This window comes from Anopheles marshallii, chromosome 3, assembly GCF_943734725.1.
Source record: "Anopheles marshallii chromosome 3, idAnoMarsDA_429_01, whole genome shotgun sequence".
Taxonomy (NCBI): Eukaryota; Metazoa; Arthropoda; class Insecta; order Diptera; family Culicidae; genus Anopheles; species Anopheles marshallii.
In genome coordinates, this window is record NC_071327.1 from 3,350,399 (window position 1) to 3,362,493 (window position 12,095).

Consider the following 12,095-nt stretch of genomic DNA (forward strand, 5'->3'; position numbering starts at 1 on the left):
TCATGGACAGCTGACCAAATTTTAGTTATAGTAGCTTCCCTTTGGGAAAATTTGGGTTCCATTTTCTATAATTCTATACACATCCTATCAAAACATATGGCGATAGATTCTTCTCATCTGTTTGCTTCGTTCGAAAGAAAAATGTCCATAAGAACAGCCGGCATTGTGCAGTGAATAAGTCTTGCCAGGCTCTCGTGGACTGGTCACGCAATGAGAAAGTTATCCGACCTATTCGCAGGACGCACAACGACCAACATCTTCTCGAATGGCGCGAAAATGTGAAAGATAATACAGGGAATTAATGGCATTAATTAGTCATGTTTAGTATTGTAAGTCTGTGGGAAGAAGAACGCTACGAACTAAATTACAGACCTAATAATAACCTTATCAGAAGGAGGACGAAGTGCGCCAATAGCATTGTATGTGTGGAGAGGCTGGTTATCAGCCAAAACCGATCGTTTGATTTCGGGTATCACCTCCAAAACAAGGTGGTAGACCCCTTTGCAATCGGGCCGAAAGAGGAACCAATAGTCAAAGTGTACATCTGACAGCGTGAACACACACGCCATAGAGAGAAGTTCGACATGGCAGAGTGTTTTATGTGCAGCTTAGGTACGTGGTACATCGATTATTCAGGCTCCAAACTAACTGATCTTTGTTTTAAGGCTGGATTATAAAGTACTACCTGTACGCCTGTGCCGCCTGTTTCGGTATCTTCGTGCTGCTAACCATCTTTTCGAAGATTGGCCAACGAGGTAGTAAGTTTAAGTACTACAGCAAATATGGCATGATCTACTTTGCGACCCAATCGCTCACTACGCTGTTTGTCCCGTTTTCATCGCTTCGGCCCCGCAACATCGATAATTGCAGGTTGGTAGGAGGTTTTAAAATTCCGCCCATTGCTGGACCTTTCCACCAACTCCACTAATGAACTTTGCAATTGCAGAATTATTGCCACGGTGGTATCGCGTTGTTCGAAAATCCTTGGCATTACGTGGGAGCTCCGGAATGCACAGATTCTACGGCAAGCCAAAGGTGCGATCGTTCTCACGAACCACCAGTCGTCGATGGATATATTGGGTGAGTGAGATTACTGTCATCCGCTTTGGCCGGGTTCATTCGGGCTAGGAAGGTGTGACGACTGGTCATCCATGTATATCGGGGTGGTACGATGATTTTGATAGCGGGAAGTTTATCAGGGAATTGAGCAGGAGTATAAGGCGTCGAGCTCGGCGATAAGGCATGATTGACGACCGGTGTTATTATGAGCCAGCCTGAAGAATGAACTTTGGATGTTCGATATTCGGTAATCTGGTGTGTCGTAACATGCGCTCGATACAATGTCGCGTGCAGCATGCAGTTTTTGCGTTCAACTATACGCAACTAATAACGTAACATCCCAAGAGGAAATTGCTGACAGTCTTCTCCACACTCCCCGCAGGTATGATGATACTTTGGAACATTCTTCGGAAGGTGGTACCAATCGCAAAGCTGGAACTGCTCTTTCTCTTCCCGTTCGGGCCATGCGCTTGGCTGGGCGGTGTGCAGTACATCAATCGCAAAAATCGCCCGTCCGCGATGAAGACGTTCGATCGCTGCAAGCGCATGATGACAGAGGACGGTGCGAAGATGTACATCTATCCCGAGGGTACCCGGTATCCCGAGCGTGGCATGCTTCCGTTCAAGAAGGGCGCATTCCATACGGCCATTGAAGCGCAAGTCCCCATAATTCCGGTTGTGTTCTCGCACATGTACTTCATCCAGTCAAAGAAACACATCTTCGACGATGGACATGTGATCATCGACACACTCGAGCCTATCCCGACGGTCGGTTTGACGAAGGCTGATCTAGACCAGCTGATCGATCGGACACGCAACGCTATGCTGGCTAAGTACGAAGAACTCAACCGCGAAATTGATGCGGGCTTGAAGAACCCACAGTGGGTGAAACAGGACCGACCAAGGTTCAAGGTGTACGAAGGTAAGAAAACAAACTGAATCGTTCGGCAGATGGGGAGAGATAGGGATTTTAGATAGCGAAAAGAAGGGACCAAATAAAACTAATTCCAAACACTAACACGGAAGGTTCGTTGCATATATGTTTACTTGATAAGGAGAATTCAATCGGTGCGTGTTACTCCACAATCCTCTACTAATCGGTCGGTGATTATACTAACAAACACTGACCATTACGCGTTGCGCTTCTCCGTGTGTTTGTCCAATCGGTATCGGGGGTGGACCGGGCAAGACTTTGCCACGCAAAACACACAAACAAATCACACCATTTATGCAAACGTTGCATGACATATTCCACCGGAACTTCAAGGCGAAGGCACCGTAACAACAATTGGCCAATCAGAAGAAAATGTGCCCGCCGTCCCCGGGATATCATTGTCTGAAGCCGTGTCGCTGTTGGTTTTTATTATCAGCCGACTTAAACGGTTCGGTTCGTTTAAGTAAAAGAGGGCGGATGGGATCTACTTTGCATGCGCATGATCACACCGGTACACTGCGTGGCGTGGTTTTAATGACCGAACCGGCCGCTTTCAGACTAACGATATTGATTGTTGATATCAAACGGTTTGTTGGGTGGATCAAGTCCTAAGGTAATAGAATTAAACAAACCATTTCAAGCAACGCTTGTTTTCCGGTAAGTGCTTGCGTGTACAGGTTTTTTTTTTTTTTGGTCGAATATCTCAAGTAAACACACAACTTCCCCGATTGACGCAATGAAGTATTTGCTATTTTGGAGGTTGATTCGGTGATGTTGCTCTTTTTCGAAGGTGGAATTAGCTAGGCATGTACTTATCCTTGAACCAAACTGGCAGCGAAGACTTGAAGGGGTTTCGGGGTCACAATACGATGGTGATGTCGAGATGCGAAGGCACAGCTGCGGACGTCCATTTCTTATCTGACTCCAACTGCCAACTCATGCAAGTTGTTGGGGAAGTTTAAGTTTTTTTTTTGTTGGTGCTCTCAATATCAGTGTCTGTGACCAGAAATGATAAAATACATCCTTATCAACATTTGCTGAAAGCCGTTGGAGGACGCTTAAGTTTTTAAAATGCATTACCAATGGGTACATCTTCCTTTTGGAGCAGCGTGTTGATGTTCGCTACAGTAATCCTTCCACTGATAACGAACCTAATTTCGGTGTTTTATTTCGAACTCTTTTTAGTTGCTAGTGGTAAGGAGCGCTGACGTCCAATGTACCAGTGCCTGGTCCCTGCGAGCATTCAGCAGGAAGGAAGAATTCTAATCGGCAACTTCCCGGTGCGATACTCCCGTAAGCCCCCTCCGAAGGGTGTAACGTGTACGTGTGCGTTGCTGTGGTGGTGGTTAGATGAGTGAGTAACAAACGGCGAGTGACGTGAACAAAACCTTGACGCGGCGGCACGCACGCGCGCAACCAATAACTCGCGGCATTTGCACAGTACCGCGTACGCGTCCATTCAGTTAACGGATCGCCGTCGGACGAGGGAGTAGCGTTGTGTACCCACTGGCACTCGGTTCGGTTTCGCTCGCAGCGTTAGTGCACACTTTACTTGTGTAACCCGCGTACCGGGCCACTTTCCGCTGCCTGGTCCCGTTTCTTTTTTATGTTGTTTCGCATCATCCAATCCGTGGTCGGTGCGGCCAGTTCAGGGACAATATAGAATTATTTCCGCGACAGTTTTTTTGTTTTGCCTTCTTTGTGCTCGGTTCACTGCATGATTAGAACGCTTGGGCGTAAAACTTATCTCGCTGCCCCCTATATTGGTCTGGATGTACACGACGTGCCCCTTTATCCGTGTAGGCCACTGCTGGAAGGGTTGACAAAACAATACGGGGGTTCGGAGAACACAAAGGTAAAGACATACCCTATTCGGACCGGTTGTACGTCTGTTTGCATATGTGTGATACATGTGGTTGCTCTGGCGTTAACAGCTGAGGACGGTGTACAGCGTGGTATGTGTCAAGTGGAACAACAGACGACGACGACGATCTACACTTACCTCGCTCCCTAGCTCTGCTTAGACCCACAGCAGTTCCGGAAGGGTAATTCTGGTGCTCTGGTGGTTGCATTTTGCACTTTATTTACGCGTCGAAACCTGCCCCGCAATGTGTGTGCTTGAGGCGTGTTAATTTATTGTGCTGCTGTATCACAAATTGAAGAACCCGGAGAGCTGTGTGCCATGTTTGTGTGAAATATTCCTCCGAAAAAAAGGAACACAATCCCGATCCAAGCAGCAGTGTCGTACCAAGGTGCCATACAGAAGCCAAGCAGGCTGTGAAAAATCGATTAATATTTAATCGTGCGGTGGTATACACGGGTGTGCTTGTGTGTGTGTCAAAAATTTGACAGAAGCCGGCTAACTGGAAGATCCCTCCTGTCGAGGTTAACCTTAGAAAGAGGCAGACAACGGAAATAAAACCACCGTAGTGACAATAGAAATCGCGCTAAAATCTAGTGTGTCGCTTCCAATCTAGTGTGTGATGTTGGTGATGAATTGCAGTTATATTTCGCCGAGTTGCAGTTGGTGGTTTATCTCAAACTAGAACCCACAAACCGGCCCCTTCGCTGGCACGAACGTGAATTGATTTCATTTGAGTGCATTTAAGCTGAACGGTTCCTCAACGGAAGGGAAAATCTACGGTTGCTCTTACCCCGGCAGGGGGGCACCCGAGTAAACCGACCGACCAAGTTTTTTTTTGCCCACGGTGTGTGGACGCCTACACACGCACCCGGGAACGGTCTCCGCTTGAACAACTCTCCCGTACACGTGTGGCGAACTGTGCGTGTTTTGGAATCAACGAAAGGAAAAGTGCATTTGCGTTGCGGTTCTCGGAACAGGCGCGGAACCCCAATATAGGGGAAGGATCACGGATCGGAGCGGTATCTACGGTCACATATATACGTCTCAAACACACTAAATCAAAGTAGGCAGACCATCCCCGGCAACATGGCGACGCTAATGGAAGGAATAATGATAGCTGCGATGGTAAATAGTCTCAAATTAAGCTTGTTCCGGTTGATTTAGTAAGAGCTCTCTCTCTCTTCCTCTAGTATTCTTTGCGGTAGGTCCGTCACGGTGAGATAGACCTAATCACTAGAAGATTTTAAAGAGTGCTTCACGTATTCTAAATTCTACTTAAATTAGCTGCATTTTCTTGTATTTGAGTTTAGTCATTTTTGGAAAACTTTTGGTAATCTTATGGAATCCACTTCTAACCAACTCCCCAAGGACACTTTCATGTTATTTGCTACTACGGAAGGGAAATGGTTGCGTGCCGAACCTGTGATGCATATTAATGAAGGTGCTCCGATGTTGGAATACCCAAAAATATCTGCAATTCTTGAAGGTCACTTGAATGTACCGATGGTGAACGGGTTTTTTTTCTCCCCTGCTACAACAAAATGTTTGGAAATGATTGACACCAATGCATTTATATCGGGCTGTTACAATTACCTCGTAATTATTCTTCGATCTGCTTTCAGAGCTGGCGTTTATTATGTTCTCGATCGCGTGAAGTTCCAAGCGAGCAGAAATAATGTTGGATGCTTTCGGTTTGGTTCTGCCACTAAATGAATTTGAGTGTTTATCGAACTCTCCGCACGCACACACGACTCTTTTTAGAAGAAAGTGTTGCGTTTTCTCTGCAAAACATTGTCATCGAACGATGTTCCTCTGGTGGATGTGATAAAAATATCCCCGATACACTGCCCGGTATAATTAGAACCGAGTCCAACGGTCGACATTTTGGCCTACGGGGAGGTAGCAGCACGACGGGCAAGCTCTCTCGAATTCGGTAAACGTTGAACGATGTCAACAACCGACCTGTCGGCATCGATCCGAGGGGTTGTAACAGGCCCAAGTGGCAACTACATGCTCGCGTCACCCATTATCCTGAATGATATCCACCTTTCCCGTACCAAAGATCGGGAAAAAGGGCCGGAAATGGCGCTATTTTCGTTAGTACACAAGAGAAATCTCAGTCCTCATGTCGCTAGGGTGCAACGTACTGCAATTGGAATGAAGAATTGTATGTGTGTGTGAGTGGCGATAAATATAGCTTTGGATAGGGTAGGATCGTTAGTAATTTTTTTTCCCTATTCACTCGTCCCCCCCAAGGTGGACGACCATGCTATCGATTAGTAGTTGAAGGAAATGACGTCGAATAAGTGTGACGTTGACACAGGATGGGTAGTTAAGGTGTACCGTGCCCATGCATATGTACAATGTAAATCATGGCGGTGCCACATTATGACGCTGTTATAAATATTCATATGGTAAAACGAACGATGCACGCAAGTCCCAGCGGCAAGGCAATCGATTACAGTGTTCTCATTTATCGGTTTTTCTTTGTCAATAAGGACCTTTGAGGGTACGTTCCAGATTGAGGCCATGCACATCAAATGGCAAATAAGAGAGCATTTGTTTTATTTTTGTTACTCTTTCTGTTCTGTGATTTGGCCTAATGGCCCTGCTACCAGGTCGTGCCTGTTAATTATTACTGTACTAGACTTACTACTTGTTATGGACGAATGCTCAGTCCTAGTTAATCGGGTCAAACGGGCATCCGTCATCTAGAACGCATCTTTCAGCACAATGTAGAATGAGTAGGATGTGTTCACCATCTGTGAAATAGTTAGCGAAACGGAGTTTCTAGTTTCGCATCCAATTTGGTAGACTTGTCCCCATTCACTCACCTTCTGAAAGCATTCCATATTGACGAAACAAAACTTGCCCGCTTGTATGCTGATCGGCAATTGCGTACGGTGCAGAATCATCAGTAGATTTTGCTGGATCTCATGATCTGCATCTTGCCAACCGCACGCATACACGGCTTTAGTGAGCTCGTCGGCCTGTTTGTATTAGGTAGTGGAGAGAAAGAATGGAGCGGTTAAATGTTGCCCCAAACAAAGATACATTTTACCAGACACTAACTTGGTTGGAAACTCGCGTTCCCACGTAACATTGCCCGAACGTTTCGATTGTAAGGACGAAGAACAGAATGGCAATGTTGACGAATTTTACATCCATTTCCGCCTGGAACAAATAGTACAAACAAATAGTTGATGATCGAAAAATCTCAAACTAAACCATCACAAAAATAACTTTACAGCAATAGTGAAGTAAAGCATCATTAAACACCAGATAATGATGCAACACACGAGTTGAAGCAACAGTACCGGCCGTAAAGCCGTTACTAGCAGCGCAATACAGTCTAGCGTTCGTTGGTGCACATAGATAATGTCACGCACTTCCTCCCGGGCTGCTTCCTTCGGGAGGCGGTGCAAATTGTTAACCTTCATCGTCAGGACATAAAGCATTGTTTCACAGTATCGGACACTGCAGCAGGTTGTCAGCAGTTTCGCCTGTACGGTGCAGGCTGTTGTAAACATCATTGGCAGGATGACGGAGATGTAGACAATGTAATGGACGATGTTCGTACGTTGCTGAAGTCCATAAAATCCTTGCTCCATATGAAGAGTGAACTCGACTGCCGGGAGAGTTACGTCCGTTGCATTATCGCCGGTTGCATATCCGTTGTTGGATTTGTCTAATGATTGAAAGTACACCGCGAAGCTAGTTATTATTGGAGCCACACAGTAGAAGACAATAAGTATCCCAATGAAGAAGCAGTATTTGTTCGTGAAGCGGTGGATAAAACGATTAAACTCCACGAGATACTCCCCAACAGTGTGCAGCTGATAGTCTCTGTACACTACCGAAAAGAGAGATACATAAACTTAACGTAGAAGGAAAACAAAAATTTAGAACGAATGATTACTCACAATACTTTGTCAAACTTGTCGTCTTTTCGATAAATTGTTTATACGGCACGTACTCAATCCAAAGCAGCAACGTGCCACTTATAGCATTCCCCACAAAAACGAGCTCCGCCATGGAGCAGATAAAAGTTTCCAAATTAGAATAGCTCGTCACAAGCTTCGGGATCGCCACCGTAATGCAGAATGCAATGAAAACAACCGGAAAGTACAATCGTTTAGAATCGCTCCACAGGCTAATCCGTTTCTGAATGTACACAATTAGTGGAAGGACGGTTCGGTCGTCCTGCAGCGGCATGAAAAGCATCTTAATGTTTCTGTTCCGCTTTGTAAACACTTGTAATATCTAATGGTTATCCAATACTGGCCAAGAGGCATCCGGGATTGGTATATTTATTCGATCTCAACGGCCACGGAATTGCGCTCTCGCAGGATTGAGGCCACAGCAATGTTTAATTCAATGGTAAATATTGAATTCCTATTATTTTATTCTAGGTGCATGGGAAGTAAAGCTTAATAGTGCTCAAGTCAATTGACTACCCATTTTGTATGAGGAGTTAGTGAAAGCATTGAAGGTGATAAAAATGTGATCATAATTAATTCATTCATAACTGTAAATCGATTATGGGAAGATTGAATGCATGAATGCAATGAAGGCATGAGAACTGTTGCAGCTGAATCGCGCTTCTATGTCACAGCACATTAAAATACATCCTTAAGCACCACAAAGACCGGGTACCCCCTGAGCGCAGCGTACCCTCGGATAGAAGCTTACAGCGTGGAAAAATCCGAAGCAAACCTTTCGGATCACGATGCCAAAACAGTCGGACACAAATACTATGTGATGTACTAAGAGATGTATTTGTAGCGATACTGGGGGTCATCCCAAACTCCGATGACTTGCAACAAGCGTAGTACCAGCGGCATTACGGCAGTTTCATCGCATGGTTTGAAACCCATGATGCAAATGAGAGACTGGAACTGGTTGAGACTATAAGCCCACTTACAGCCTGGCTTGGACTCGTGACGTTTCGGAGGTTGGAGGCGAAAACAATTGCTCCTAAATATGTGTTCCTATTGATAAGCGATCTTGATGTTGTAATGCGCGACAAAAAAGAATATTTACTAAGAAAGCACCCAACAAAAAAGGAACAAAAAAGTACTTTATTGCGTAACGTATAATCTGTCTGACAAAACAAAAGTATCGACAAATGGCACGTTACCTCTGACCGGTGTTCACGTTTATTCTGAGTTCACGTTCCATTCGCTTCCTTATTCGCTCGCATGCGAAGCAAATTATAGTCGCCAAATGGATGAATATTTCATTTGTTAACCTATTGTATTAAAGGTCTGATGAATAGATGTTTAATAACGGTTAATTGGTACTCAACGCTATGGAATATTCTACATGAAATCCTTAAGCACAAGAAAAACAGAGTAAGATGTCTTGACCGCCTGCGGAGCAAGAAATGTGTAAGAGATCATTTAGTAGCCATGCTTCATACGTTACCACTCACCTCGGCAAACAGTTCCAAATTCATCGCAAGAATACCCCACGCTGTAAGGCGCAATGGTTTTTGGCCACGTGCTATAATCATTTGCACTAGTTTTAGAGTACTAGGACGATGTTGTTCCCACTGGAACTGATACGTCTGGTGGGCAATTTGTGTGCCGATAGTGCTAAGCTCGGTACACAGAAAGCAATAACCGAACATTTCCACTGTCAAACTTATTATTAATTGCAATCCATTCATTGCTATAAAGTCGAATCCGGTGGTCAACATGTATAGAAGCATAAGACAACATGTTAACATACACAGAGCCAGTTGTAATGACATTTTTGTTCTGTGATTTGGCCTAATGGCCCTGCTACCAGGTCGTGCCTGTCAAATATTACTGTACTAGACTTACTACTTGTTATGGACGAATGCTCAGTCCTAGTTAATCGGGTCAAACGGGCATCCGTCATCTAGAACGCATCTTTCAGCACAATGTAGAATGAGTAGGATGTGTTCACCATCTGTGAAATAGTTAGCGAAACGGAGTTTCTAGTTTCGCATCCAATTTGGTAGACTTATCCCCATTCACTCACCTTCTGAAAGCATTCCATATCGACGAAACAAAACTTGCCCGCTTGTATGCTGATCGGCAATTGCGTACGGTGCAGAATCATCAGTAGATTTTGCTGGATCTCATGATCTGCATCTTGCCAACCGCACGCATACACGGCTTTAGTGAGCTCGTCGGCCTGTTTGTATTAGGTAGTGGAGAGAAAGAATGGAGCGGTTAAATGTTACCCCAAACAAAGACACGTTTTCCAGACACTAACTTGGTTGGAAACTCGCGTTCCCACGTAACATTGCCCGAACGTTTCGATTGTAAGGGCGAAGAACAGAATGGCAATGGTGACGAATTTTACATCCATTTTCTCCTGGAACAAACAGTACAAACAAATAGTTGATGATTGAAAAATCTCAAACTAAAGCATCACAAAAATAACTTTACAGCAATAGTGAAGTAAAGCATCATTAAACACCAGATAATGATGCAACACACGAGTTGAAGCAACAGTACCGGCCGTAAAGCCGTTACTAGCAGCGCAATACAGTCTAGCGTTCGTTGGTGCACATAGATAATGTCACGCACTTCCTCCCGGGCTGCTTCCTTCGGGAGGCGGTGCAAATTGTTAACCTTCATCGTCAGGACATAAAGCATTGTTTCACAGTATCGGACACTGCAGCAGGTTGTCAGCAGTTTCGCCTGTACGGTGCAGGCTGTTGTAAACATCATTGGCAGGATGACGGAGATGTAGACAATGTAATGGACGATGTTCGTACGTTGCTGAAGTCCATAAAATCCTTGCTCCATGTGAAGAGTGAACTCGACTGCCGGGAGAGTTACGTCCGTTGCATTATCGCCGGTTGCATATCCGTTGTTGGATTTGTCTAATGATTGAAAGTACACCGCGAAGCTAGTTATTATTGGAGCCACACAGTAGAAGACAATAAGTATCCCAATGAAGAAGCAGTATTTGTTCGCGAAGCGGTGGATAAAACGATTAAACTCCACGAGATACTCCCCAACAGTGTGCAGCTGATAGTCTCTGTACACTACCGAAAAGAGAGATACATAAACTTAACGTAGAAGGAAAACAAAAATTTAGAACGAATGATTACTCACAATACTTTGTCAAACTTGTCGTCTTTTCGATAAATTGTTTATACGGCACGTACTCAATCCAAAGCAGCAACGTGCCACTTATAGCATTCCCCACAAAAACGAGCTCCGCCATGGAGCAGATAAAAGTTTCCAAATTAGAATAGCTCGTCACAAGCTTCGGGATCGCCACCGTAATGCAGAATGCAATGAAAACAACCGGAAAGTACAATCGTTTAGAATCGCTCCACAGGCTAATCCGTTTCTGAATGTACACAATTAGTGGAAGGACGGTTCGGTCGTCCTGCAGCGGCATGAAAAGCATCTTAATGTTTCTGTTCCGCTTTGTAAACACTTGTAATATCTAATGGTTATCCAATACTGGCCAAGAGGCATCCGGGATTGGTATATTTATTCGATCTCAACGGCCACGGAATTGCGCTCTCGCAGGATTGAGGCCACAGGCTATAATTATAATTATTATAATTCAATGGTAAATATTGAATTCCTATTATTTTATTCTAGGTGCATGGGAAGTAAAGCTTAATAGTGCTCAAGTCAATTGACCACCCATTTTGTATGAGGAGTTAGTGAAAGCATTGAAGGTGATAAAAATGTGATCATAATTCATTCATTCATAACTGTAAATCGATTATGGGAAGATTGAATGCATGAATGCAATGAAGGCATGAGAACTGTTGCAGCTGAATCGCGCTTCTATGTCACAGCACATTAAAATACATCCTTAAGCACCACAAAGACCGGGTACCCCCTGAGCGCAGCGTACCCTCGGATAGAAGCTTACAGCGTGGAAAAATCCGAAGCAAACCTTTCGGATCACGATGCCAAAACAGTCGGACACAAATACTATGTGATGTACTAAGAGATGTATTTGTAGCGATACTGGGGGTCATCCCAAACTCCGATGACTTGCAACAAGCGTAGTACCAGCGGCATTACGGCAGTTTCATCGCATGGTTTGAAACCCATGATGCAAATGAGAGACTGGAACTGGTTGAGACTATAAGCCCACTTACAGCCTGGCTTGGACTCGTGACGTTTCGGAGGTTGGAGGCGAAAACAATTGCTCCTAAATATGTGTTCCTATTGATAAGCGATCTTGATGTTGTAATGCGCGACAAAAAAGAATATTTACTAAGAAAGC

General features: G+C 44.6%; 2 protein-coding genes across 2 annotated transcripts; one reads left to right on the forward strand and one right to left on the reverse strand.

Moving 5' to 3' along the window:
• Window positions 1-584: 584 nt before the first annotated feature.
• Window positions 585-1,998, forward strand: LOC128714184 (1-acyl-sn-glycerol-3-phosphate acyltransferase beta-like). The gene is made up of 4 exons (XM_053809060.1): window positions 585-612; window positions 666-870; window positions 947-1,080; window positions 1,442-1,998. Exons 1-4 carry the CDS (start codon window positions 585-587, stop codon window positions 1,996-1,998), a joined length of 924 nt encoding a protein of 307 aa, XP_053665035.1.
• A 4,570-nt stretch (window positions 1,999-6,568) lies between these two features.
• Window positions 6,569-7,468, reverse strand: LOC128716221 (odorant receptor 33a-like). Its single transcript, XM_053811141.1, has 4 exons — window positions 7,175-7,468; window positions 6,930-7,031; window positions 6,692-6,847; window positions 6,569-6,619 (listed from the first exon to the last, which is right to left on the reverse strand). Exons 1-4 carry the CDS (start codon window positions 7,466-7,468, stop codon window positions 6,569-6,571), a joined length of 603 nt encoding a protein of 200 aa, XP_053667116.1.
• Window positions 7,469-12,095: the final 4,627 nt, after the last annotated feature.